This window comes from Apiospora hydei (genome assembly GCF_038363865.1).
Source record: "Apiospora hydei strain CBS 114990 chromosome Unknown utg000002l_segment0_segment0, whole genome shotgun sequence".
Taxonomy (NCBI): Eukaryota; Fungi; Ascomycota; class Sordariomycetes; order Amphisphaeriales; family Apiosporaceae; genus Apiospora; species Apiospora hydei.
Genome location: NW_027117361.1, coordinates 2,550,746 through 2,578,338, shown reverse-complemented (window position 1 = coordinate 2,578,338; position 27,593 = coordinate 2,550,746). Strand labels below are relative to the sequence as shown.

At 53.3% G+C, this 27,593-nt stretch overlaps 10 protein-coding genes across 10 annotated transcripts; 5 read left to right on the top strand and 5 right to left on the bottom strand.

Moving 5' to 3' along the window:
• Positions 1 to 1,357: 1,357 nt before the first annotated feature.
• Positions 1,358 to 3,506, bottom strand: PG997_000828 (Scd6-like Sm domain-containing protein; the record flags this gene model as incomplete). The annotated part of the gene is made up of 4 exons (XM_066805143.1): positions 1,358 to 2,848; positions 3,067 to 3,307; positions 3,408 to 3,443; positions 3,493 to 3,506. The coding sequence occupies 4 exons, from the start codon at positions 3,504 to 3,506 to the stop codon at positions 1,358 to 1,360; spliced, it is 1,782 nt and encodes a 593-aa protein (XP_066674916.1).
• Positions 3,507 to 4,698: 1,192 nt separating this feature from the next.
• PG997_000827 (HIT zinc finger protein) lies at positions 4,699 to 6,009 on the bottom strand (the record flags this gene model as incomplete). Its single annotated transcript, XM_066805142.1, has 1 exon — positions 4,699 to 6,009. The coding sequence occupies one exon, from the start codon at positions 6,007 to 6,009 to the stop codon at positions 4,699 to 4,701; it is 1,311 nt and encodes a 436-aa protein (XP_066674915.1).
• A 478-nt stretch (positions 6,010 to 6,487) lies between these two features.
• On the top strand, positions 6,488 to 7,429 carry PG997_000826 (uncharacterized protein; the record flags this gene model as incomplete). Its single annotated transcript, XM_066805141.1, has 3 exons — positions 6,488 to 6,595; positions 6,685 to 6,856; positions 6,927 to 7,429. 3 exons carry the CDS (start codon positions 6,488 to 6,490, stop codon positions 7,427 to 7,429), a joined length of 783 nt encoding a protein of 260 aa, XP_066674914.1.
• A 3,420-nt stretch (positions 7,430 to 10,849) lies between these two features.
• Positions 10,850 to 12,282, top strand: PG997_000825 (uncharacterized protein; the record flags this gene model as incomplete). Its single annotated transcript, XM_066805140.1, has 2 exons — positions 10,850 to 12,115; positions 12,175 to 12,282. The coding sequence occupies 2 exons, from the start codon at positions 10,850 to 10,852 to the stop codon at positions 12,280 to 12,282; spliced, it is 1,374 nt and encodes a 457-aa protein (XP_066674913.1).
• Positions 12,283 to 12,898: 616 nt separating this feature from the next.
• Positions 12,899 to 14,672, top strand: PG997_000824 (threonine synthase; the record flags this gene model as incomplete). The annotated part of the gene is made up of 3 exons (XM_066805139.1): positions 12,899 to 12,982; positions 13,054 to 13,426; positions 13,492 to 14,672. 3 exons carry the CDS (start codon positions 12,899 to 12,901, stop codon positions 14,670 to 14,672), a joined length of 1,638 nt encoding a protein of 545 aa, XP_066674912.1.
• A 591-nt stretch (positions 14,673 to 15,263) lies between these two features.
• Positions 15,264 to 17,233, bottom strand: PG997_000823 (uncharacterized protein; the record flags this gene model as incomplete). The annotated part of the gene is made up of 5 exons (XM_066805138.1): positions 15,264 to 15,491; positions 15,520 to 15,627; positions 15,698 to 16,556; positions 16,645 to 16,763; positions 16,814 to 17,233. 5 exons carry the CDS (start codon positions 17,231 to 17,233, stop codon positions 15,264 to 15,266), a joined length of 1,734 nt encoding a protein of 577 aa, XP_066674911.1.
• Positions 17,234 to 19,280: 2,047 nt separating this feature from the next.
• Positions 19,281 to 20,046, top strand: PG997_000822 (cutinase-domain-containing protein; the record flags this gene model as incomplete). The annotated part of the gene is made up of 3 exons (XM_066805137.1): positions 19,281 to 19,585; positions 19,655 to 19,812; positions 19,889 to 20,046. 3 exons carry the CDS (start codon positions 19,281 to 19,283, stop codon positions 20,044 to 20,046), a joined length of 621 nt encoding a protein of 206 aa, XP_066674910.1.
• A 357-nt stretch (positions 20,047 to 20,403) lies between these two features.
• Positions 20,404 to 21,897, bottom strand: PG997_000821 (uncharacterized protein; the record flags this gene model as incomplete). Its single annotated transcript, XM_066805136.1, has 2 exons — positions 20,404 to 21,429; positions 21,538 to 21,897. The coding sequence occupies 2 exons, from the start codon at positions 21,895 to 21,897 to the stop codon at positions 20,404 to 20,406; spliced, it is 1,386 nt and encodes a 461-aa protein (XP_066674909.1).
• A 1,469-nt stretch (positions 21,898 to 23,366) lies between these two features.
• Positions 23,367 to 25,586, top strand: PG997_000820 (Hormone-sensitive lipase; the record flags this gene model as incomplete). The annotated part of the gene is made up of 3 exons (XM_066805135.1): positions 23,367 to 23,458; positions 23,509 to 24,358; positions 24,396 to 25,586. The coding sequence occupies 3 exons, from the start codon at positions 23,367 to 23,369 to the stop codon at positions 25,584 to 25,586; spliced, it is 2,133 nt and encodes a 710-aa protein (XP_066674908.1).
• A 674-nt stretch (positions 25,587 to 26,260) lies between these two features.
• On the bottom strand, positions 26,261 to 27,274 carry PG997_000819 (Adenosine deaminase; the record flags this gene model as incomplete). The annotated part of the gene is made up of 1 exon (XM_066805134.1): positions 26,261 to 27,274. The coding sequence occupies one exon, from the start codon at positions 27,272 to 27,274 to the stop codon at positions 26,261 to 26,263; it is 1,014 nt and encodes a 337-aa protein (XP_066674907.1).
• Between the last annotated feature and the right edge of the window lie 319 nt (positions 27,275 to 27,593).

Here is a 27,593-nt window from a genome sequence, read left to right as displayed (position 1 = left end):
ACCCCTAATAGGTATCGTTACACTAAACCGACTTCGTTTTTCCACGTCGCTCGGCGCGTATTACGACGAATATTAACCCGATTATACTTATTATAAAGCCGGTCTCGTCGAAATTTTAAATATCTTCGTCGACGATCCCGTATTTCGCCTTTATATTCGCGACTAGCGTAAACTAACCGGAAATAATTTTAAAATTTTCGTAAAAAGCTTTTTAATAATTATACCAACGATTTATTTTAATCTTTAAGTCCGGGTTACGGTTAATAAAACGCTTAATTTAATGCTTATTAACGCGGTCGCCGCCGCGCGACGCGGTGAAAAAATTAGCTATATTTTTTATATTAACGAAATCGAGAGGCATTCCTTAAATATTTAAATTAATTATATATTTACGAAGTACCTCTTTTTTAATTAAATTTAATTTATATCGTTTCGGTTAGATTTCACGTTTTAAAATTCGGCTATAAATTTAATAACGTAAAGTTAATTCGAGTATATTATAAGCTTTTACTATTACTTTTTAATTTATTTAATTCGGTTCGTTTCGTATTATTTAAATTATTAAAACTATTCGATTTTTTTTAAAATTAATTAAACATTATAATTATAAAAATATTACGCGTTAAAGTTTAATTATATTAAAATTAAATTTAAATACGTCGTTAAGTAATATACGTCGCGTAGTAATAAACCACGTTAAGTTAAAAAGGAATAAAAGACACCATAAAAGTGACCCCGCGCGCCCGGTGTACGTTATACCGCAAACAATAAAAAACAAGTGTCTTCTAGGTTAGGTTAGGTGACTAAGCTATACATGCACCTTAACTTAACCCCTAGTATGTAGAAGGTAATGAATACTTATTGAACACTAAGAAAACCCACTGGCCACATCTCTGCCAGCACCAAACTAAGTCCATTGAATCATGACATTCTTTCTACTCCGGAGGAAAACACAAAACAAGACGTCGGTTAGTTAGCTTGATATGGCGCTTGTATTAACCACCGTGGCTTTCAACTATGTACAAAGCGCTAGTTGGTCATGGATATGTCCATGGTATGCTTGTCGTTCCTTGACAAGCAAGGGAAATCAAGTTGGTATCAGTGCGCTCTCGCTCCTAAACCATATCATATGCTTTCCCCCTAAGTGTCCAAGGCTTCCCTTTTTGTATTTGATCCGTGACAACTCCTCGTAATCATCGTTAACGCCTTGTTCGTTCTCATTGATCGTAAAATGACAAAATCATCTGAGCCCATCTCAGACTGTTGCCATCCCCCTGCTGCCATGCCATATTTTACACGCTAAGATTGGAGTAATACTTCATGCGACGACTGAAGTAATAGGTGATGCAACTTCCTATTACTGAGGCGCATCGCCACCTCGAGGTCGGAAACCACCCCCTCGGCTGAAGCCACGACCTCCTCCACGAGGCCCGCCACGGCCGCGGCCGCGGCCTCTTCCCCGGTAGGATCGGTAGCCGCCATCAACGCTGCCCTGGCCAAAGGTCTCCATGTTCTTCCTTTGCTCCTCACCACGCCACTCGCGGCCACCAGGTTTCTGGCCACCACTTTCAGATCTCTCCTTGGACTCGCTGGAAATGTTGTCAAAGAAGGATCTTGTCTTGTTGTAGGCTTGGGCTGGGGCAGGCTCATCGGCAACTTCTTGAGCCTCAGGGTCGGGTCCAGATCCGTTAGGTGCCGTCTCGCCCAGAGGTGAACCAGCTACGGCTTCCTTGACAAGATCTTGCTTGTTGAACTTGGCATTCGCCACCTGGAAGTCGAAATCGGTTTCAGGGACGTCAATTTTGCCAGCGGCTCCACCACGGCTGCCCCTGCCGCCGCGGCCTCGAGTGCTAGGCCCACCTCGAGTGGCATTAACCCTCATCTCGTTGACCTTCTTGGTAAGGTTGTCCATCGCGTTCCCAGTTCCGTTGGCGGCAGGTTGCCCGGGAGCTGCTGATGCATTCCCCAGCTTAGCCATTGCTACAGCCACAGCATCCTTCGCCTGCTGGGTAGCATCACGAATGCTCGCAGCAGAGGGAGGGGCATTCCCCGTCGTGGAGGGTTTAATAGAGGCAGCAGCAGCAGTAATCTGAGGCCCGGGTTGCCCTGAAGGGCCTGCCTTCGGAGCGCCGGTGAAAGGAACAGCCGGTGTCACGCGGTTGTTATTTCTCGGTCCGGTGGGAACATTCTTCTGCTGATGAGCGACCTTAGCAGGACCGTTGGCGTTGAGCGACTGCGCAGTAGCTCTTACCTCCTCTACACTTGGCTTCGAGTCAACGGGTGGTGTAGGTGCCGGAGCAGATCCATGAGGCGGTTGGGCGACAGCCTTTTGTTCAGCAGCCGCCTCGCCTTGGGAGGGAGTTCCAGCTGGCTTTGGTCTCTCAATGCCAGGAGGAGCTCCGGGGCCAGCACCGATCGGTGTAGGCTTGTTATCCTGCTGCGGTGTTCCACGCATGCCTTGACCAGGGGCGCCAGGAGCACCAGGAGCAACAGGGGCACCGGAAAGACCAGGGGCGCCGGGTGGGCCAGGAGGGCCATGGGGTCCAGGAGGGTAACCGAAGTTATTCCATGGGCCTGGACCAGGCGGGAAGCCCTGGCCAGGAGGGAACCAGCCGGGAGGTGGGTAGTGCATACCACCAAATCTTGGGTCTGGAACAGGACCAGGACCGGGACCAGGACCACCACCACGGCCACCCCAAGGACCAGGACCAGGGGGCGGAAAGAAGCCAGGTTGCTGGAACGGAGAAGGATTGAAGCCACCTTGGTTGGGTCCAGGAGCAGCATTAGGAGGACCTGGGGGGCCAGCTGGGCCGGCAGGGCCGGCAGGACCGACGGGACGAGCACGAGCCTAAGCAACAGGTCATGCATGTTAGCGATGCTGTTAGAGCCAAAATGATGCTGTGCTTGAATGGAAGGAAGTTGTGCTTCGTGGATCAGAAGGAAGGCAACGGAAATATCAACATGAAGTTTGTTTGCGCAATTCAGTCAAGTTATAGGTTTACATCCGAAATGTTTCATCATATGAAGCTGTTGTAGGTAGGTGGACAGGAATGTGAGAGAACTTACGCCGACAATAGCAGGGTCGTCGGGCACGGCGGGAGGCTTGTTCTCCTTGGTAGCAGGACCCTCTTCGATGCGCAGATCCTTCACGTCGCTTCCGCGGAAGACGATGTATTCGTAGACCTGGTCAGAAGCCGGCAGCTCTTCCTCGGGCTGGCCTCTTCGCCCCTCGGTACCGTATGACCGGACATTTTCGAGTGACACTGTCGATTCTTCCGAATTGATCTCGTGTAGTATGCCCGAATACCTGAGAGCAAGAAACGATGGCGGGTCAGTACGAGAGGCTGGAGAGGCTGGAGAGCAGGGGGCAGGAGCGGAGAGGATGGAGGGAGGGAGGGAGTACTAACCTGATATCACTCTTTGAGATGAGTGATATGCGCGAACTGCAATGATGGAGTCAGCATCGATGCCACCAATTGCTCGTAAAGCTACACGGTGAGCTCCATGATGATAGATGGCTGACGATGCGGAGGCGGATGCAGCATGAAGCTACACCGGCGACAACCTAGGCATGCATGCTTATGGTGATGCTGAAGAAACATACCCCAAAAATTCAGACATTTTGCAAATCTGAATGCGCGAGATGCGCAATTTGTATGGATGCGAGGAGAGGAGGAGGGAGGGAGAGAGTACGAAAAGTAGAAAAAAATCGAAAAGCAGAGTTTGTGGTGTGGGAAAGTCAGGGAAGCCCGTGTGGATACGGTCTAGGGATCTGGAGCTGGAAGAGGCTGAAATGAAAAGATGTTCTTCCCAGTCTGGTGCGGGCTGGAGGTTGGTCAGGTCAGGTCAGGTCAGAAGTGTGTAACCTATTGACATGCAGTGGCCAGTGGGCTTAAGGTTAGGTGGTTAGGTTAGTGTGGTTGGGGGCGGCCCCACCAAAAAATAGAACATGGAATCAATCAAATTGACGCTGCACAATTTGAAGCCAGTCAGTAAGTCAGACAAATCCCAAGTCCATGGAATGAATATTCGCCAGAGTTTGGGATAACTACGGACAGGATAGCCCAGATGATCATATGGACTTTCTGGTAATTCGAATAGTATAATCTAGATACAAGATACATTGGTGTAGAACACCCAGGGACAACGGTCGAAAAACCCTCATCAATTGATCAACTGTTCGTATGGCGTAATGGCTACATGGTTCATCTCTGGCCATACAGCCCCAGATGCTGAGCTAGCAGGCTACATATGTACTTACCTACCAGGTAGGTATGCACTTACATGAAGCTAGCTCACCTTGCCTGCTCGCTACCAGCCACATTACCCCAGGAAATACGGGTAGCAAGAAACTCAGCAGGAAGTAGTACGGTCAGTATGAACCGGCAGCCAGTGTACCTACACAAGACAGACGATGAATCAAGCACGGGTGCCGGGTTGAAGGAGAGCTGATAATAGCAACAATATATCCAGGGTATCACTTTTCTCTCTTACTTGAGGAACAGAGCTATACACAAATTCCTACCTACTTGTACACATTAGGTTGTTATTATTACATCTTCATGATCATGAGACCATCTTATCCTGGACGTGTTTGCTTCTTCGCAGCTTCGGTCTCTCTGAACTCTACCCTCCTGTAGCAAAGAGCGACCAGACCTGGTACCGTATTCATACAGCCATGTTGCAGGCACTGCGGCCCTATTCCATCTCCTCGTCCGAATCAGAATCGGAACCAGAGCTACTGGTGGTGTCGTCTGCCGGGTCCACTTCCATCTCGCTTTCCAGCTCTGCGTCGCCAGTCGCTTCGGCAACTTCGCCTTCCTCTTCCTCGCTCGCGTACTCAACCAACACTTCACTCTTGCGCTTTTTCGGGAGCCGAGCGACATCTTGGGAAGTGCTACTGTTCGTGGGTCGTTGCGCCAGTTGGTAGCCTTGCGGGAGTCGCATGCCAGCTCGAGTGACGTAGATCGAGGGAAACTCCAACACTTCCGTGCCAGCTAGTACAGATGCCAGGTCATCGTCTGCGTCGATGGGTATGAGCTTTTGCGGTTCCCGCGAAGGTGTTCCGGGAATGTGGAAGTAGAATTGGTATTCGTTCTTGGTGTCCTTGGCGCGCCTTTGCCTCTCGCTCAGCTTCCGCGGCTTTCTCTCGCCTGTTGTCGTCGATGCATGCCAGCATCCATCCGTGCGCTGAACAGGCACTGCAGCCGCTGTCCAGGTTGAGTCCTTCCAGTCTTGCCCGCCGAAAGTGGCATTGCCATTGTTGTCTTCGCCCGTCTCCTCGGCATCGGCTGCCGCATCTTCAATCTGCTTTTGCTTCTTTTCCTGCTCTTTCTCTTTCTTTGACATTTGCGACCGTCGGTGGTATTCGCGACAATCGGCGTAGGCAAGGTACATGGGCACATTGTCGAGGGTCTTGTTCAGCAGCTTCTCGGGCTGGAGGGAGGGTTTCTCGGTTGAGGGGGCGGCTGAGTCGAGAAAGCACCATTCGACCTGCCAGTTGATGGTTTGCGTTCGCTTATTGAAAGACGTGGTGTTGTTTTTCGGCCTGGTCATGCCATACGGTTGATGTTTGACGGTGATGCCCAGTGTGTTTAGCTTTCTGACGGCCGCCCTCGCCCATGATCGCGAACCGCCTTCCAAAGTCGTCCGGCCCCGGCTCTGTCCCTTGTTCAGGCGGGCTTTTTTGTGCGGAGGCCCATGGGATTGGCCGTTCTGTTGCGCGCGGTCTGGCAAGATGCCTCGCTCTTCGACCAGTAACTTCTCTGTCTGCTCTAGTGACCTCTCGATCTTGGTCAAGAAGTTGTAATCATGGTCAATGCCCGCATCGGTGCGCAGCTTGGCAGGGGGCATGTACACTGTCGGGTCGCGCTGGCCATTGCACGAGGACCATTTCTTATGTCTCTTGACGCATGGAAGCGAGCATGTGTTGGTGCCGCATCGAGGGCATTTGTACTTGGGTTCCCGGGTGCGGCATACACTGCAAAGCGAAGTCAAGAGAGGATCCATCGTCTACGAGATGTTTGGGCTGAAGATGATGCAGTGCACAGCAAAAGACCGACGACTTGAAAATGGTTCAATGTTGAATTATCATCAATTCCAGATGCAGGTCAGTAGGTAGGCCCTGTTTTGGCTTGGATCCTCCCGTACTTTTTCTTAGGCAATCTAATCGGATAGCCCCACTGTTTCCCTTCCTGCATGCGGCACCGCAAACATGAACGGAAATGGTTCCGCTGACCAGCAACATTGAAGTGCGTGTATGATCCATCCACTCACACTCACATTCACACTCACTACCACTCAGGGAGCCAAATCTAACCCATTTACGTAGCAAGCCAGCAGAGTGTGTAATACAAACCCCCCGGATATAATACCATACCTGGATCAGTCTAGACTTTAACCGTCTGCATATCCCCCTCTAGCTCAGCCATCTACCAGGTTACCTACCTGGCATCCATTAGCATTCAAATTCATATTGGCAGACACAATGGCCAATGAGACCGAGATGAAGGTCGACCCGTCCAGAGCCGCAGCTCTGATATCCCAGCTCGGCGGAATAAGCGAGCGCGTCGCAGCAGTGGCCAAGGGCAGGAATGTAAGTTGACAGCCAACGCCAATGACAACACAACGTATGGCCAACCAACCGAGAAGTGAACTCTTTGAACTGACCGTTGTGACGTCCAGGTACGACTGGTTGCAGTTTCAAAATTGAAGCCGGCCAACGACATTTTGGCGTTATGTCAGCCGCCAACCTCTCATCTGCATTTCGGCGAGAACTATGCCCAGGAGCTAAGCCAGAAGGCAGAGCTTCTGCCCAGAAGCATACAGTGGCATTTCATCGGTGGTCTCCAGTCAGGTAACCAAGAGCCTCCTCTCGCCTTCACAAGCCACGGCCTCCCTCAACATGGATGCTAATGATGACACAGGCCACTGCAAGAATCTAGCCAAGATCCCCAACCTTTTCTGTGTTTCGAGCGTGGACAGCACCAAGAAAGCACAAGTCCTGAACGAATACCGTGGGAAGCTTCTTGCCACAGATCCAGAGGCTTCCAAGCTGAACATCCACGTCCAAGTCAACACGTCGGGCGAAGAGTCCAAGTCCGGATGTCCTCCGGGAGAAGAGACGGTTGCTCTCTGCAAACTCGTAGAGGAGGCCCCTCATCTCAATCTCTTGGGCCTCATGACTATTGGCGCCATCGCTCGAAGTGTGGCCACGACAGCTGAAAATGAGAACGAGGACTTCACGTGCTTGCGGGAGCAGCGCGACCTGGTCGTGAAGGAGTTAGGACTAGACCGGGAGTTGGAGCTCAGCATGGGCATGAGCGAAGACTTTGAGGGCGCCATAGCCATGGGAAGCAGCGAGGTACGGGTAGGAAGCACAATTTTTGGAACCCGAGGACCTAAAAGCGAGGCGAAAATCACGGTTTGAAGGCCCTGAAATATATACAATTGTTTCGTTGCCGAACTCTTTGATATGTGCTTCCTGCATAATGGTAATGCGCAGGCAAGAAATGATGCGTTCATACACCCTACGTTGAGAGCCAAGGACCCGAATGGAAATCAGGCACTCATGAAGAAAAATGTACCACTAATCCATCTACTACTACTAACATATAACATGTCAGCCAGCCGGATGTTGTGCCAGTGGCGTAGAAAGGGGGGTTCGAGAAAGAGGCTGATACTGCGACATGGGAAGACGGGTGAAGTGAGTTGAAAAGCCCCAAAGGTCTTGTATGCGAGGCAATGGGTAGCAACATGGACATCATTGCAGCTCCCGCGGTTGGAGGAGAGTCCCATACCCAGATAGAGGGGGCAAGGACATACACGGCTAGGCTGACATCATATGCAGCAGCACGTGGTGGTGGTAGTGGTGAGCAATGTTGTCCACCGAATGGGGTTCTCCGGCTTGCCTTTTGTGACCAGTCCGCCAGCCCTCCCAGTTGTTGACTGGTCTCCTCTATAATACTATGGGTTGTTATCAAGTTTCTGAAGACCGAGTGTTCTTAGCTGTGCCGGTAGACTGACTCTACCTAGCGGGTGGAGGTAACTCCTTTGGCAACTTGTCGGTTATCCGATTCAGGACAGCCGGGTGAAACATCCTCTTCATACTGATGCTTCAATGACCTCACGGTCAATAGGTTTCCGCTGTAAGCCCAGAGGATGGACAAGAATGAGGGAATGAAAAGCACCCGCGAGGAGATACTGACGAACCAGCCTCAGGCATGGGCTGCATTTCATCAGGCTCTGAGCACCGCATAATGACAGTGATCTACAACCATATGCGCCGGGCATGCGTTGATAATATGCCCTACAACAAGACTATGGCACACCACAGCACTGGCATATATGCATCTCCCATGTATTTTGCTAAGTAACCCCTTTACCTATGCCTGGGTGCCCACAGGTTGATACTGTACCCAGATTCAAGTCGTAGGCATACTAGACTAGGGGATCATCTGATCATAAGCTTATTCCAGGAAAATTTGCGAGAAAACCGAAGACCAATAGATGCAACGGTATTTTGCATAGCTTGAGTTCCCACAAGGGGCTGGGTATACGGCTTTAGGAAGAAAAGGACCCCAAGATTGGCCACGTTGGGGTCCGGGTATCGCAAGATTCTGAACGAATTGTATGGCCATTGAGATCGAAAACCCCTCTGCCTCATCGTCTCTGCAAGCTTTTCGGATATCTCTGGTGTTCAGCAATCCCAGTAAAATAGAAAGGAGGAGGTGGGACAGAGCAGCCTCGGTCCCAAGAAAAACAGGACGCCCCAGGTTCAGGGGTCGATAGACTCCGGACGATCCAGATATGCATCCCATGTAGATCTGGACAAGGAAATGCCCAATGGCCCTCCCTGCCAGAGGCTGGACCCAGCCCCGTCATGCCTGTATGCCCAAATAATTGGCGATCAATTTGGGGCCGCCGAGGAGTAAGCAGCCAGAGCCAGATTCCCCCTCATGTCTGCATAAGCAAATTGGCTTCAGCATAAGTTGATCCGCGAGCGAGTCATTAGTCAGGAGGTCGTGCTGTGGCTGGCAACTACAACCTCAAGTTAATGACTCGCACCTGCTCGCCTCCCTTCTCTCCTCATCATTAGCCGCCATCATGGTCGGTCTGATCTCTAGTCTGTTCTGAAGTAGCGTCGAAACAGCGGTGTTACTCAATATCTTGCAGGACGGAAGCAATGTACGCTGGTCCAAGTGAAGCCTAGAAGTGTAGATCACATGCACTACGGCCCGGATCGAATACAGGCTGCATAGAAGGCCTCTTCCCGTGTCTCACTTCGAGAATAACGCAAGGACACGTGGTTCCCAACGGTAATAGATGATGTGCAGTTGTTTCGAGCGGGTGTGGCGCTCGTAGCCGCGGTGTAGGCTGGCCACTTCCTGGTAGGTGATTACAGCGCCTGGCCATGTATTGGTGAGTGAGCGAGTGTGTGTAAAGTATGTCAATGAGCCTGGATACGAGCAAGTATCTTGGCTTGTTGTTTTTTGCGTAAGCACTACACCTGTTACCACTGCGTTTCCCTCGTCATCTGACCTGCGAATAGATGAAAGAATAATGCGTTACTCATCATATAGCTCGTCACAACCACGACAACGACAACATCATGTGTACGCATATCCCTTCCAGGGCCTTGTCGATCACGAACATGGCCAGGTCCACTTGGAGATGCAGAGAACACAGCCGCCAAGTCCTGGTGAGCGGTGGTTGGCTGTTCGGGTTCGAAGAGAACTCCGGTGTACGACACCTGGTTGGCGCCCTGTCGCCTCCCAGGATGTTGGTCAGCCTCGACCTCAAGATCGACGACTATCTACATACTACATGCGTGGCATCAATGTGATCAACCTCGCGTTTCTTTTCGTGCTCGAAGGCCGACTCACCGGTCAAATTCGTGTGTCAGCAACTTCCTTCTTTCCCAGCTTCGTTCGAAGTTTGCAACCACGATCATCCTCATAGCCAATCCCCAACAACCAGCGCCAATTGGTTGTGCCCGGAGACGTGACTGGCCCAACATCTGCGCTGAACAACTATTTAGGTACATGGTTCTGGGCACCGCCAATGAAGTCGTCCGGGTTTTCCAGCTGTTGTTGTGCTTATTCAGTGGCAGGTTTTTCTTATTCTTGCAGCTGAACCGCGATAATCCTAGCAACCAACGCATATAATATCTTGTATAGCTGGCTGGCTCCAACCACGCATGGCGTTCGTCACTGTAGTCTGTTTCAGCATGGTTATTCCTGCGAGTATTGCTTTTCGTAGGCCGAGTTTAGCTCACGTCATTCCCTTCAATCGATCCCCTATCTGCGCGTCGCGGCGACCAGAGGCCACGATCACAGGGCCCACCACCAGGTTCTCCAGATATCCTGATCAACGGCATGCAGCGATCGACTTCAGGGTACATCCATGAGTCCAGGAGGCTCTATAGTGCCGTAGTCTATTTTCATTCCAGTCTTGGGAACCCCTGACCCTGGATCCATGGAGCAGTTGGGCAAGAGCTGATAGAGTCATGCGAGTGGCTGGCGTCCTTGGACCAACGACGTAGTTCTGCCTGCGAGACCACGTTGGATATACAGGACGGGGCACAAACGGTAAAACCAGGATGAGCATATATACCCTCGGGTGCTCGTTCGATGTCGAGACCGGATTGTACAGAACAACTCACCAACAAAATCACCTTTCTCACCAAGCTGGCCTACAACCCCTTGGGCACATCATCAGCTCATTAAAAGACCTTGTTTTCTCTCATACTATCCCATACTATCCCATAACAAGTATCAAGACCACTCAGCCTATCAACACCGAGTATGGCTTCCAGTCAGGACCCCCGCAGTTGCCCCTACCTGGGCAGATGGGAATCCCTGGTGGTACCTCCGATCTTTCCGAAGTCCCTGAGCGCAATTCCGACTCGGACACGGGTGAAGGTCAGCCCCAGAAATTTGCCGCCCGGCCCAAATCTGGCGACGCAAGTCGTGCTCGACGAGCGAGTTCGGCACGGCCTCATAGCAGGACTGCTCAAGTTGGGAATTCCAATGGATATTTTGGTCGTATCTCAAACTCACGCGAGAAGGACGATTGGTGGGAGGAGAATGACTTCGGCGACCGTGACGTTCCCCGGGGACGTGAAGAACCCAGACACCCAGACATTCCATCCCGAAGAGCCAGTCGAAGCCGGCCTCCTCGTGCTTTCCTGAACCGTCAATTTAGCGACTTCGACCAGACACCTTCAAAGGCCAATTTCGAAGAATCACGCAGTACCAGAAATGGTCAATTGGTAGACGAGGAGATGGGCTACCCCCTTCGAGCTCGTCCCACCTGGAAGGAGTTGAGCGACCAAGAGAAGATGCAAGTTCTCCGCTTGCCCATGACCCAATGGATGAACTCGAACTTCAAGAACCACTTCGTTGCCAGCTTGGGTGAATTCATCGGGACCACGCTCTTCCTCTTCTTCGCATTCGGCGGGACTGAGGTGGCCAACATTCAATCTCAAGCCAACGACAACACAAGCAGTTCAGACAGCAACACGACAACGGGCGGCTCCACTGGCTTTGACGTCTCGGTTTTGCTGTATATTTCCGTCATCTTTGGCATGTCTCTCATGGTCAATGTGTGGATCTTCTTTCGCATCAGTGGTGGCCTCTTCAACCCGGCAGTGACACTCGCCATGGTCATGGTGAAGGCCATCTCGGTCACGCGGGCAGTGTGCTTGTTCGTCGCACAGATGCTGGGGTCTCTGCTCGCCTCGGTTGTGGTCCGATTCTTGTTTCCTGAGCAGTTCAACGTCCGAACCACACTGAGCGGTGGCACCAGCCAGGTCCAAGGCGTCTTCATCGAGGCTATACTTACGGCCGAGTTGGTCTTCACCATTTTCATGATGGCCAAGGAGAAACACCGAGCGACGTACCTTGCGCCGGTGGCTATTGGCATGGCCCTGTTCATAGCCGAGATGGTCGGTGTCCAGTTCACTGGTGGCTCGCTCAACCCAGCGCGCTCTTTTGGGCCATGTGTCGTCACCTTGACCTTCGACCCCGAGCATTGGATTTACTGGATTGGGCCGCTTATAGGATCCATCTTGGCGGTCGCCTTCTATCAATTCATCAAGACCCTGGAATACGAGGTGAGAACCCCTTTTAAGGCACATAATTTTAGAACAAGGAAGTTACTAACAATGCATAGATGGCCAACCCAGGTGCTGATGGTGACCCGGTGAACGATCCCACCATTAACCCTGAAAAGAAGGCGGAGATCATGAGCCGTAGGCGATCATCATCCACGGCCAGGTGAGCATGGCAGAGCACGCTGCAACTTGAGCATGAAGCGAGAAGAGCGGCAACGGCAACATTACGAATCCACAGATCCAAAGGAGCACAACGAAGTCATGATATGATGAAATGATAGTAACGACAGTAAAAAGGTGATATAAAGCGGGGCATGTGTGAGAATGAGTAATGAGTACTCTAGATATATTTGCTTCTTATAGGGGGTAGAAATTGCAGGATAGATGCATCCCTCACCACATAAATTAAGTACAAATTGGGGCTTATATTCAAAAGAAAAAGACGAAGTTCAGCCCCAGAGGCGGCTGCAGTCACGCTTGAGTGTAGTGCAGTTGCCCCCTGAACTTTGACCCTGCCAAATCCGCCCCCCGCCTGCATAGATCGCCAGCGCCAGCGCTAGAATCCAAAAGCAGTTTAGTGCGGGGCAAAGCCGATTTTCGGGCAACCATCGCCCTCCTTCCTACTCATAGTCTAGAATTGTTTGCAACCGACTGACTTTTAATACTGTCGCGCAATTTTTCTGCATGTAAGCACGATCCTATAATACTCTCCTTGGGGACCATTGGGGCATTCTGCTGACAACTCTTCGATATTCTCAAAGTCCAGAGACCCACGATTCCACTATGTTAAACGGTGCTACTACTAATGGAGAAGCCTCCACTGGCTCACCCCAGCGCTATCTCAGCACGCGGGGTGATGACTACGATGTACGAGGATCCTGCTTGCTGCCCCTTTAACACAAGGCCGATCTCTGGTATGGATTACTGACACCGCGCAGCTCTCTTTCGAAGACGTTGTCCTGAAGGGTCTCGCATCTGATGGCGGTCTTTACATCCCAGAACAGATTCCTTCGGCCACCCAGTGGCAGAGCTGGAAGGACCTCTCCTTCGCAGACCTTGCCCTCGAGGTCCTGTCGCTGTACATCTCTCCTACCGAAATCCCCCGCGAAGACCTCAAGGGCATCATCGATCGGAGTTACGCGACATTCCGCGCGCCCGAAACCGCCCCTCTGAAACACCTACACGACAACCTTTACCTTCTCGAGCTGTTCCACGGTCCTACATTCGCCTTCAAGGACGTTGCGCTGCAGTTCCTGGGCAACCTTTTCGAGTATTTCCTTACGAGGAAGAATGAGGGCAAGACTGGGCGAGGTGGGTTCCAAAAATCCGACGCCCCCTGATTGGACGCAGAAGGGCAGTGACTTACAATATATTAGATCGACACCACTTGTCGGTTGTTGGCGCGACAAGCGGCGACACTGGTTCAGCTGCTATCTACGGCTTAAGGGGCAAGAAGGATGTCTCTGTATTCATTCTCCACCCCAAGGGACGAGTCAGCCCTATACAGGAGGCCCAGATGACGACGGTGCTGGATAAGAACGTCCACAACCTGGCTGTCACTGGCACCTTTGACGATTGCCAAGATATCGTCAAGGCTCTTTTCGCCGACCCCGACATCAACTCGACACTTAATCTAGGTGCTGTTAACAGCATCAACTGGGCTCGCATTCTTGCTCAGATCGTTTACTACTTCCATTCATACTTCTCTCTCGTCAAGGCATCATCGACCTTTAACCTTGGAGACAAGGTACGGTTCGTGGTGCCCACGGGCAACTTCGGCGATATTCTGGCAGGTTACTTTGCGCATCGAATGGGGCTCCCCGTCGAGAAGTTTGTGGTCGCCACAAACGAGAACGACATCCTCGATCGTTTCTGGAAGACTGGCAAGTACGAGAAGAAGCCGGTTCACGGCGCTCAGGCAGAAGGTGGACTGGCCCAAGATGGCGTCCAAGCCGACCCCGAAGGCGTTAAGGAGACGCTGAGCCCCGCTATGGACATTCTTGTGTCGAGTAACTTTGAGCGACTACTCTGGTATCTCGCATACGAGTTTGCTGCGTCGGCCAAGATGGACGACGAGTGGAACAAGAAGCAAGCAGGTCAAGAAGTCGCTTCTTGGCTCAAGCAGCTCAAGACCAGTGGCGGCTTCGGACCCGTTTACAAGGATGTACACGAAGCTGCCAAGCGCGACTTCGAGAGCGAGCGGGTGAGCGACTCGCAAACCGTGGAGACGATCAAGCAATACTTCAACAAGATCAGCTACGTCTTGGATCCGCACACGGCTGTTGGTGTTGCCGCGGCCGCGCGCTCCAAGCAGCGTGTTGAGCAGACACCGCACATCTCGCTGTCTACAGCTCACCCTGCCAAGTTTGCAGGTGCTGTAGAGATGGCCCTCAAAGACGAGAGCGGGTTCGACTTCGAGAAACAGGTCTTGCCTGAGGAGTTCGTTGGATTGGAAAAGAAGGAGAAGCGTATTGCGGAAGTCGAGAACGACTGGAAAGCTGTTCGCGAGCTCGTCAAGAAGCAGGTGGAAGAGGAGCTGAAGGCCGAGGAAGCATGAGACATGACCAAATCGACGTGGTATGACATTGGACCGCCAGGTTGGATCTGACCATCCTACTTAATTCCGGCATAGATGATAGATAAAAGCTTCAATATTACAAGTCAGCATGCAAAGCAAGAATACTTTTCGCCATCGGTGTTGAGCTAACTCATCGTCCTGCCATCCTGATATCATCTTAGCTGGGGTATAAGATGGGAGTTATGGGATGTAACTGCCACTTTGCTGGAGTTCGTAGTGTCTTACAAGCGAAGAGCGAAGAGAGAAGGGTCTGTCCAAATGCGAATACGGCGTGTAAGTGTAATACATGCCAGTTTCACCTGATCACCCAATCAAAGCGTTCTGTAAGAGCCATGTTTTCCCAAACAGGCACCCGGCAGACCCTATGTGGATATGTACCTAAAGTAAACAGTAATCTTCGGCACGGCTCAGTTTAGGTGATTGTAATACGAGCAGGTGACCCCATCACAGCAGCATAGCTATCTTTTATTTTATCCATCATATAGAGAATCTGCTATAAATAATACCTACTCGCGCGACTGTCCCGTTTATTCTCATTCACCCATCCATCTTGATATCTCGTAGACTCCCTCAAGCCGCCGCCAGTATATCCTCCGCCGCCTTCTCCCCCAGCATCATTGTAGGACACACGGGGAACGCCCCCGGCACGACAGGGAACGCGCTCCCGTCGACGACGCGCAGGTTCCGGACACCGCGCACGCGGAACTTGGAGTCGAGGACCGCCATGGCGTCGTCGTCGCCGCCGATGGCGCACCCGGACGTCACGTGGTGGCTGTGGGCTTGCAGCTTGAGGTACTCCTTTTTGCTCCGCGTCGGTGCAGCCGGCCCCGGTCCCGGCCTCGTTGTCGTGGAGCGCGCCGGGGCAGGGGTGCAGCTCGTTGAAGGGGGTGATGGGCGACGGGGCGGAGGCGAAGGCTTTGCGGAAGGTCTTGATCTGGAAAGGGGGTGGGTGTTAGATTTTGTTTAGATGTGTCTAGTTTCTCACTTTCTTAGTCAGTACTTACCGCGTCCAGCTGTTCCGTCAGATCCTGGTCCGTGCCCGTCTCGTAGAAGCGCAGATTGATCTCGGGCGTATCGCGCGGGTCCGCGCTGCGCAGGCGCACGTAGCCAGCCTGCGACTTGGGGTTCATGTGCACGAAGGCGCACTCGTACTCGGCGGCGCCATAGTCGTCCGGATAGCCCGGCCAGTAGCCCTCAAAGGCGAACGAGTTGCACCAGGCGTAGATGTTGCGGCCGTACTTGTTCTCCAAAGCCGTCGGCGTCTGGAGCATCACCGAGATGGGGCCCGCGGAGCCGTTCAGGGGCTTCGCCGCCAGCGCCAGCAGGTTGTTCTCATAGTTGTCGGCCACGCGCTCGCCGACGCCCGGCAGGTCCTTGACGACGGGAATGTCGAACTTCTTCAGCTCCGCGGCGGGACCTATGCCGCTCAGCTTGAGGATCTGCGGCGTGTTGAAGGCGCCGCCGGAGAGGATGACTTCCTTCTTGGCGTAGGCACGGCCCGGCTTGCCTTGTACCTTGGGGTCATAGCGGGGGTCGGCGGAGTACAGGGACTTGCCTTCCAGGAACTCGACTCCGATAGCCGTTGGCTCTTTGGCTTTCTCGTCGAACAGAACCTTGGTCACGAGGGTCTCGAGTTGAATAGTCAAGGGGTATTTGGCCGTGTCGGCGAGAGTAGCTTTGAGGTACGTGTTGGTTCCCGTGCGCATGCCCTCCTTGTTCTGGTGCGCAGAGAGACTGAACACGCCGGTGTCACGGTCTCGTCCGGGGTTCGGCGCATTCATATCCCTCTTGGCCAAATCAACCAGATCAGATTTGTTGCCTCCCGTAGCCTCGGCCAATTGCCCAGCCATGGTCCTGATGTCGCTGTTGCCAGATGCCCAGGCAGTGTCGCCAATGGTGGTGCTCAGCCAGCCGTCAAAGCCGTGCCCAGGAGCCCCCCTTGGGCAGGTACTCGTTCTTTTCCATCTTGACCCAATACTTGCGCATATTTGCGGACGACCAGCTCTCATCGCCCGTCTTGTTGACGATGATATCCCAGTCGGCGTCGGCGGGTAAGGCGCATACACCGGCCTAGCTCATTGTCAGCGTGCTGCCTGTCTCCAATACGTCTGGCCTTGTACATTATGCATGGCACATCCGCCTAGGGTTCCTGCTCGAGGATACCAGATACCCAGCTGCTTGGCGCCCTCGGGTGGATCGAGGCCCGTGTAGAAACTGCCATCCGTCTTTCTCCAGACCATACGTAGATACTTCAGCTCGCGTTCCGGGTCCTCGGAGTGCTTGGTCCAGAAGTCCCATCTCGTCGTCTCATCGTTGGTGGCAAGGTTGAAGTTGGCCAACGTGGAAATATTCGGGTTGTTGGCCTGGTCATCTCCAGCCTCTAACAGAAGGACCGAATGGCCTCCTCGGGCCAGATTTGCCGCCAACGGCGCCCCCGCCGCCCCTGAACCCACGACGATGTAGTCATAACTCGCCGAGGAGTTTTGTGCCACAGCAGTCGTTGCTGCGAGCACCAGGGCTCCGAATAGACGGGAAAGCATTGCCAGGAGGGAGTCGGAGAAACAGCGGCCCAGTGACGTTTCGACAATATCACAGAACACAGCCTGGTGCATATAACAAACATATAAGACACATGGCTGGTATTTATAGTCGTCGCTCGTTTCCCCAAAGCTGCGACCCCACACTGCGTGTATCTCTACGTGGTCCAAGACGGGGTGAACACGAATCAGACTTCACTCATCTTGACCATGCGGAGAAGTGAGAGTCGGTGATAAAAGCCCCCGACATGCCAGTATGATGGCGTGAGCCCAATCAGAGAGAACGCTCAAATGCAGGTGGCCGGGCTTGGCAGGAGATATCGAGGGCTAAATTCACGACAACGATCCCGATTCGCCGGTCAGCTCGCCATTGGCGGACCCGCGTACAGTCTGGGTGGTATCGAGCGTCGGAAAGGGTATGATGGATGCCACCTGCATATCTCATTGCCACAGGCGCGAGGTACCGGGGTAGTAGTGATAGCACAGGCATGAACGACCTGATTCATGGCAGCACTGAAATAGAGCACTGAAATAGACCTTTGCCGTCACATTTGCACATGAACTCGCCATGTTCAATAACCGGATAAGCGAGGTCACCAAGCAAAAATCAAGGACTGCTGCTGCTGCTGCTGCTGCTGCCGCCGCCACTGGTGTGAGGATTGCTTGAAAGCCACTGGCATGCGCCGTAGAGTTTTCGCAGACGAGACGAGAGTGGAACGGAACAGTATCTACCGACGATCCATTCCATCGCTGACGCCTGCAGCTGCACTATACTGAATGCAACATGAGTTCCCCCAAGGATAAGCACAATCGTCAGGCGCGTAGGTATATCTCCCCTCACGAAACCGACATTCATGCGCTTGGCTCTGGTGACAGAAGTTTTCCAAGAAGAAACAATCCACGCCACTCTATGCGGGGGATCAGCCCATGGCCCAAGGTGAACGTCAGCAGCGGCTGCAAACCCCAAGTACGAGCCGTATGGTTAAATCGGACGTGTCGGACGTCCATCATACCAACTCAGTTGGCATCTTGGCAGGCCGTAGTCGTGCGTCGGTGCTGCAGTCAATTAAGACGGGTAAAAAGCTGATAGCGACTTTGAAGTAAGATAAGAGATCGCAGGCAACGCATCGAGATAGACAGACAGGCTGACAAACAAACACCAAGAGAAATAGCTCGACGCCATCAATCTGTTTTATGCCGGGAATATATGAACCAGCGCGGCGCCCGTTTCCCGTTCGGGCTCTTGCCGCGAGCCGCCAGACAACTTTGGTTTGGAGCTTGGCAACATCATCCGGAAGTTGTCGTTCAGCTAGCACCAAGAGTCATTGATAAGAGAAACGCCATCCGAAGCCTCGTTGGCCTCTTCTCTGCGTAGTAAGTCGGTTTCGAGAAGGATACCTAGTTCAAAAATGCAATGCGCGCTCCCGCCTGCTAGTAAAAGTGAACCCCACAAAGCAGCCACTATTGGTTTCACCTCGTCTGCTCGTCTGAAACAAAAGGCCACACGATCCCCGTCCAATCTATAACCAATAGTACTGGCCAATCGCATCTCCCGAATGTCTCCGGTGAAGCTGGCCCTGTGCTACCATATAGTGGCCCAGGGCACGTGGTTTGAGCCGATTGTGCTTCCCGACTTCGAAACCACCTACTTCCTTACTACTCCAGACCCTCCGAGAAGAACTCCTCGAGCCGGTCCTTGATGATCCGCTGGCACCTTGCTTCTTTGAGCTGGATTCGCGAAGTGTCCACCTGGAACAATGAAAGGGGGGCTCACCGCGCGCCGAAAGGACTTAGCTGCTCCGGCAGGGAGAGCACCGTTTGTGATGCCACAGCTGCTATTCAGCTTTGGATGGGACGAACTTCAGACATAGCTTGATATCATGTCGACATCACCATCTATATAAAGTTGGGTGTCGACCACCTTAAACTGTAGTCATATGTAGCCAACCAACTCACTCCTTCACACTCCTTGAAAGCTTCTAGAAGAAGTCTCTAAAATTTCCATTCTCTTAATATATACCCCATAACGTTCACACTATCCCCTCCAGAAATGCATTTCTCCACAGCAACTGCCTTGATCGCCCTGGTGGGCTTCTCCGCGGCGTCGCCGGTCGACAAGCGCCAAAGCTTGGGCAGCACCACCCAGAACGGCCTCTCCGGCGGCTGCAAGGGCATGACCGTCATCTTTGCCCGCGGCACGACGGAGACCGGCAACGTCGGCACCGTCGCCGGCCCCCCTTTCTTCCAGGCCCTGTCCAAGAAGGTCAACGGCGATCTCGCGGTCCAGGGTGTTGAGTACCCGGCCGATATACCCGGCTTCCTCCAGGGAGGAGACAAGAACGGAAGTGCCAAGATGTATGTCATCCCCCTTGACCCTCACATAATCATATCGTAAAAGGGTTTTCTAACAACCCGTGATAACAGGGCGCAACTCGTCCAGCAAGCCTTGGCCAAGTGCCCCGACACCAAGGTCGTCCTGTCTGGTTACTCCCAGGGAGGCCAGCTGGTCCACAACGCCGCGAAGCAGCTCCCTGCCGCCACCGCCAGCAAGGTAGCTGGTGCCGTCATCTTCGGCGACCCTGGTGAGTTCTCCCTCCCACCCCTAGAACAAGACACCCCCGCCGCGCGTTGCCCAGCGCTGACTCAAGCAACAATCAGACAACGGCCAAGCCGTCCAGGGAATTAGCAAGGACAAGACCAAGGTCATCTGCCACCAGGGAGATAACATCTGTGCCGGCGGCAACCTCATCCTGCAGCCGCACCTGACCTATGGCCAGGATGCCAACACGGCGGCCCAATTCGCCGCTGGACTGTAGGCGCAAATGATTGTTGTATTCGGTTCGATTCTTGAAAAGCAACTTGGGTGTTGGCTGGTTCTATATTTGGGAAACTTTTGTATTCATTAGCGTAGCGGATTTTCACGATTTAATTTGGACTGGATTTCTGTTGTCATATTCACCTTCATGCCAATAGCCGGGCTGCCCCTTGCGAAAAATTAAATCGTTAGAAACCCGAATCTTCGTAAATGTAACGTGTAAACGTCAAGTGACAACATAACAGCATAATTGCTCGTGGATATAGAACTGCAGGCACGTGCGCTCTTGAATAAGTACAACGTATGGAAAACAACGCTAAAGATCGATTACTTTCTCTGTTTCGCAGCCTCATGCTGTCTACATAGCAGCCTTGATAGCTTCTTCCAGGATGTCTAGACCGCTTTCTATTTCTTCGTTGGTGATGGTCAGAGGCGGCACGAATCGGAGGGTGTTTGTGCCGCAGGTAATCACTAGGAGCCCTCGCTCGCGAACAGCCTTGATAATGGGTGTAGGGTCTTGAGTCATCTGGAGTCCCAGAATCAAGCCCTTACCCCTGACTTCGGAGATCAGTTCTGGGAAGCGCTGTCGCATCTTGTCGAACCTATCGGTAAACACCTTCGACTTCTCGACCACCTCCTTCTGCAGGGTCGGGTCTGCCAGCCGAGATACTACGTAATGGCCCAGTCGACACGCCATCGGGTTGCCGCCAAATGTCGTACCGTGGTCACCAATCTTGATCTTCTCGCTCACATTGTTGTTCACAATGGTCGCGCCAATAGGGAAACCATTACCAAGCGCCTTAGCAGTTGTGATGATATCTGGGTGAGCCTCCTTGGGCAGGTGGCTGTGAGCCCAGAAAGAACCGGTGCGGGACATACCGCATTGGATCTCGTCATAAGCGAGAACGGCGCCAACCTCGCGACAGCGTTTCGCAAGCGCAATCAGGAAGTCATCGCTCGCGACATTGACACCGCCTTCGCCTTGAATGGGCTCAATGAGCACGCCGCATGTCTTCTCCGTCACCAGCTCGTTTATGCCCGCGATATCATTGTAGGTGCCATACTTGAAGCCGGGCAGCATAGGTGCAAAAGGCTCCTGGTATTTGGGGTTTGGTGTGGCAGACAAGCTACCCATTGTTCGGCCGTGGAAAGACTGATGGAAGGAAACAAACTCATGCTTGGATCCTGAGGGATCTAGCACCTTGCCAACCTTGCGCGAGAACTTGATGGCAGCCTCGTTGGCTTCGGATCCGGAGTTACAGACAAAAACAGTCGCCGCGTCGTGCATCGCTCCGGACTTGAGGGTCTTTTCAACCAGAAGTTGCGATAGCGCTCCTGTCCAGGGGTTGTAGTAAAGGTTCGAGGCGTGCATCAACGTCTTGGCCTAGTAAGTGTAAGCTTCCAGGCGCAGAGTATTGCCTCATGCTTGTAAAATCGCACAGGGGAGTCTGCAGGACTCGATGCAGAGGACAGAAAGGCTTCAAATACTGACCTGATCAGCAATCACATTCCAAACACCCGGGTCGCAGTGACCGAGCGAATTGACTGCGATACCCGAAGTGAAGTCCAGGTACTTCCGGTTCTCCAAGTCATACAAGTACGACCCCTCTCCTCTCACAAACACCGGCGGCGGGCGGGCATAGGTGGTCAACATATACTTGGCATGCTCGTTGATCATGGCGGCGCTCGCAGAGTCCTCCGCGGGGTCGGGGTTCGGCACGGAAGCATCGTGCGCAATGGCTTGCTTGACTTGCTGGGAGAGATTGGAGCCCGCTGCGGCTGGAGAGGTTGAAGAAAGGTAGCGTCGACCGGCGGCCGCCGCGAGCCTTCGCGCAGGCAATCGGAAAGCCATTGAGGGAATTGACACGGGGAAGGCTGCGAAAGAGATCGGTCGTCGTCTCGGCGCTTGTACTTGTCAGTCAGTCAGAGAGTCGCAGAAATATCGCGAAATCCGCATGACCGTCAATTTTATCGATAAGACAAACAATCGGTCCCGCCCGACACGACACCAAACGTCTCCGGCATCGGCTCATGACACACTTCAGGTACTTAATGCCAAAACCATCTTGGCTTTATGTAAGGTACGGCATCCGACATCATGATCCCAGCTTCTCGTGCTGCGTACGACATGCGTAACTGATGAGTAATATGTTTTTATATGCATACGAACTTGCCAGCTTGGTGTTTGTTGCCCATGCTTGTTTTTGCGTTTTGCTAACCAGTCCATCTCAAATGCATCTACCTTTACTAAACCAATTCGTTGGCACCAGGGATAGAAAATGCGTAACTGCATTATTCTACCTACCTACCTACGCTTTCGGCTCACACTTCCCTTGGCAGTCGACATGACTCGCATGTCCATGCCGGCGGTCTGTGGCCGCTGACGTCTGGCGCGACTGCAACAACCTGCATCGAACCAAATGTGTTTAATGGATTCCGAGCATGCTTCACTCTCGCAACCAATGACGCAACAGCGCTCTGGTAGAGGAGTCGCCCAAGCTGCAGAGTTTACTTTACCTTTGTCGCGAGTCTAGCGAATCGGACAAGTCAGGCTCGCTGGGCCGTCGGCCGTCGGGGCATTTTTAGCACTCGAGCCCGCCACTGTTTCGTCGGGTTGGGCGCCTCCCAGAATGCTAGGTACCGTAGAATCCCCAGAGAGTGCCAGGGCCCACCTCCATTCCAACGCGACGGGAGTTGGGGGCAGGTTTGCATGTGGAAACGTGGGGGAATTTCAGTCTCAGACAGACACCACCTGCCCAGCATTCCACTTTCACATGTCAGCCGCAAACGTACGCACCTCCTAAACTTACCCAAGTCCAGGTCAGAAAGTAGTCGCCCACAGCCCGCCAGCATGGCTCTCGGCGGCCACTCACGGCTTTCGTTTCCTACTTCCACTCTGATCACGCTGCACATCACCTCTAGGTTGGGAGCTCATGTGCTTGTCCGAAGATGACCGTGTTTACGCCTCAAGGCCGACCACATAACATGGCACTGAATGTTCTTTTTGTTACCTCCAACCCAACAACACCATAGCCCAGTAAAAGTCATCGTGTCAATACCTGCCCACTCCGGTTTCCTCGCGTGCCTCTACAACTACTAGCCTGTTCGTCGTCATATTGTCGGATCCCGTCTGACTCGGGTGTTGCATCGCCGGAGACAGGGTGCGCTGAGACTGCCCGGACCAACTGAGCCTTCCCTAGACACTCCCTAACTTTGCCCTTTAGCCCATCTCGGAGACTCCGGGCAGAGTCACTCTCTTATAACCAACTATTTTTGCCGTATCCTTACCCTCTCCATGTTACTCCTGCACCATATCTCAACATGATAGACCATGTATTGGGCAGACCCTCCGTAAAGTCGCGGAGGCTTCAGGTCTTGGGCGTGCTGGCCTTTTGGTCTTTGTACCTCTACCGGTGAGCCTCTCCAAGTCGTTGAAGATGCATTCTATACTAACGGTTTGCAGGGGTCCTCGCCATGGCCCTCCTATCATTCGCCTGATGTCGAGATTGTCTTCCAAATCATTAACAGCATGGCAGACCGTCGTCTTGACCATGATGTATCTGTATGCGGCGCGAAATTTCAGCACCCTGGTCGGCCTGGCCAGCCCCGAGCCCATGGCAAATATGTACGACGCCGCTTACTTCCGCGCAACTTGGGTCATGACGGCCCTGGACGCCGGCTTCTGGACAGCCATGAGGATCAAGAGCAAGTGGTTGCGTGATCTATCCAGCCTGGTCTTCTCCGTCTTCTACATGTTCGCTGCCGAGCGGGCCGACGAAAAAGTCCGCAAGGTCAGGGCGCTCCTCACGGTGGAACACCTTCGGGTCAGCTGGAACAAGTCGACAACGCCGTACCTCAACTTCTTCCAGAACCTCGTGCGACCTCGTTTCACCCGATACCCTCCCAGAGCGATCCGCATACCCAGGCCTAGTACAAGCGATTACAAAGAGCCCGTCTCGGGATGGCTGTACTACGACGGCCCCGTAGCAGACTTGGAGCATATCAACAAGATGATTCTGGATATTCCGGGCGGAGGCTTCGTTGCCATGGACCCGCGCACTAATGATGACAAGCTCTTCTCTTGGGCTGGCAAGACTGGGTTGCCGGTCCTGAGTTTGGACTACAAAAAGGCACCGGAGTTCCCGTATCCTTTCGCCCTGAACGAATGCTTCGACGTCTATACCACCATTGTGAAGAGCAGAGGCAGATGTATTGGGATGTCCGGCCGGCAAGTCCCCAATATCGTTGTGGCTGGCGACAGCGCCGGAGGCAATCTTGCTACAGCCATGACGCTCATGATTATCGAGACTATAGTAACGAAAAAAACATCCCGGAATCAGCCCAACCGAGTTACCGATACCAGACGGGCTTGTACTGATCTACCCAGGGCTCGATATGAACATTGGTAACTGGATGTCGGATGAGCAGATGTCTCTGGTACAGGACAGAAGAATGCGGGTGACGAACAAGGATTATCTCAAGCGGAAAAGCACGCAATATACGGATCTAGTGGGGACGCCGCACCAGTCTGATGACGAGGATGACACGCCGTCACAGATCGATAGTTCCAAGGCGTTGAAGCAGAATGAGGCAGGGGACGAAGATGGCATGCGGAGCCCTCACCCAGAGTACTCTCATGCCAACCCGAGAGACTGGACGAAACTACCCCCGGCTACACCAGCCCCTGGAAGGCGTGAGAGCAACTCTAAGTCGTATAGACCGCAACCATTGCGCACTCGGCTTGCGATGGCTTCCATGATTTCTTATTTCAACGACCGCGTGTTAACGCCGGAGATGATGCGGGCCATGATCATTCTCTACGTCGGTCCTCATAACCGCCCGGATTTCTCCCAAGAGTACCTGCTGTCGCCAATCCTGGCGCCGGATATCCTCTTGCAGAGGTTCCCCAAGACGCATTTCCTCACTGGCGAACGTGACCCCTTGGTAGATGACACAGTGATTTTTGCAGGACGTCTACGCAAGGTGAAGCAGGCATACCGCTCACAGCGTGCCTCTCAGGGGCTGGGCAGCTTCCACGATATATCCGACTTCGACGAGAAGGATGTGGCAGAAGTGGTTCTGATCCCCGGTATCAGTCATGGCTTCATCCAGTTCCCGACCCTGTATCCGCCCGCTTGGAAACTCATCGACCGATGTGCGAAATGGGCCGTCGACCTCCTCAACGCGGCGGAGGCTCGCGAGAAGCGGCAAGAACAGGCGGCCCGGTCGAACCGGCATCACCACCGGGTGGAATCCAGCGGCGACGAGGACAAGCCCCTCGAGATCAGCATGACGAGGATGCGCAGCCGGACCGTCGGCGACGACAAGGCCAACAATGAGGGTTCGGGTCCTGCGAGCCCGCCCATCAAAGTCAATGGCGAAAGCGGTATAAATACCGGCACGCCCAAGAAGAAGCGGGGCCAGGCCAGGTTCGAGAAGTCAAAGAGCATTGTGAAGCTGAATAGCTCGGACGACTTGCTTGGTCGCAGAATGCAGGGCTTGGCTGGACCCCTTACTGGAACAGGCGACGATGATGATTAAATAGGGGAGTATTGTTGATTAAAGTTGGATCATTGTAGTTTTGTTCAGCATAGTTTAGCCGCATAGCTATATGAATTGGATGAGACATGGCTTCTACACATCCAGCAAAGACCTGATATGGTAATTTCGATAACGGTGCCTAACCCAGTGAAGCACTTACTTATTCAACGACTACTCGGTAACTCGGTAAGACCAGAAGCGCTTGTGGGTTATATTTTCTTTTCTATTTCTCTTTCCATTAGGTTCGGCACCCGCCAGATGGCTGCGTAGGTAACGCAAGTAAGACGATCGTGGCCTGGAGGCGGTCATCAAGGTACTCAAAGTCTCACAGCATTATTCCGTGGTGCGTGTGCTACATGCGTTTATCACCGCTCAAATACGACTCTGCCTCTCTTGACTGTAGTCTATTTTGGTAGTACCAAGTCACACTGCTGGTTGGATTCGAGAGTTTGCGAGTTGCCTCTGGCTTGCTATGTACTTCCTTTATCGAGGTAGATATATACATGGATCTCTCTCTCACGATGGGACTGGGATGCACATTTACTGCTCTCCTAATCCCATTGACCATTCCCCAGCCACAGCCTCGATCTCCGAGAGAATCTCCCACTTCCTACGATCGGCGCACCAACTTCCCATCACGGCCCCCTTGGCAATGGACTCCCAATCCCTTACGCTCAAGTTGAACGCGTCCTGAGAGCGCAGTAGTTTTCCAATATGTACCCGCCAAAGTACGCTGGGTCATCGCTGTTGATGCTAAACCGCACCCCGCGATCCAGCAGCTTGCGCAGCGGGAAATCCTTGACGGACTCGAGGCACCGCAGCCGCACGTTGGACAAGGGGCACAGCGTCAGCATGATCTTCTGCTCCACGAGCCGGTCGAGCAGCGCCTCGGTCACGCCCTCGTCGCCCTCCAGCACGGAGCGCAGACCGTGGTCGATGCGCTGCGCGTCCAGCAAGTCGAGCGAGTCGACAATGTACTGCGCGGGCCCTTCCTCGCCCGCGTGCGCGGTCCGCCGCACGCCCGCCTTCTTCGCAGCCCCGTACAGCTCCGTCCACAGCTCGGGCGGGAACGGCTTCTCCGAGGAGTCCAGGCCGATGCCGCTCAACACGGGCTCCTTCTTCTCCTTGTCCTTGTCATTGCTATCATCGTCGCCACCACCACCACCGGCGACGAAGTATCCCGCCTCACGCGCCTCCTCGAAGAGCGCCACGCCCTCCGCAGGCGGCAGGTGCCGCAGCACGCACATGATAAGAACCGACGAGACCCCCCACTCGCGCTCCGCGCGCTCCCTCGCGGCCGAAAGGCCCTCGACGACCGTCGCCAACGCCACGCCGCGAGCCGAATGGGCCTGGGGGTCGAAGAAGACCTCGGCGTGGCGGACGTTCTGGGAGGCCGCGCGGCGGAAGTAGGCCTCGGCCAGGCGCTCAAAGTCGGAGGCGTCGACGAGCGCCGACATGGCGACGTAGTAGTACCCCAGGAAGTCGTCGAGGCCCGTGAAGGCCTCGTAGCGCTGGCGCAGGGCCTCGACGGACGCGTAGGCCGGGTCCGCCGCCGGCGACGGCAGGGTGACGCCGTTCTTGGCCGCGAGCTCGAAGAGGAGCTCGGGCTCGAGGGAGCCCTCGATGTGCATGTGGTGCTCACATTTGGGCAGGGCTTCGAGGAAGGGGTGTAGGGCGGTTTGGCACATGATGATGATTCTGTTGACGATAATCTTTTGGTGGTTGAGGGGTCGCACGAAGACGGGCTTTTCGCCGCCTAGAGGAGGCGCTTTTACTAGTACTAGTCACGCAATTCTTCTTATCGGACCTACTTCTTCCTACCTAGTATATCCCGCAGCGTGTGCGTAGAGTATGAATATACACGCACACTACGATGTATAGTCTACGATAATTCGCTGCGATTGAGCTCATGTCACGACGGTCTCATGTTGTGTCGTCTACTCCCTTCTTCACTAGGGAAATCTGTCCATACTCAATCTCCTGCGCAAGATCAGTTTCATGGTAGGC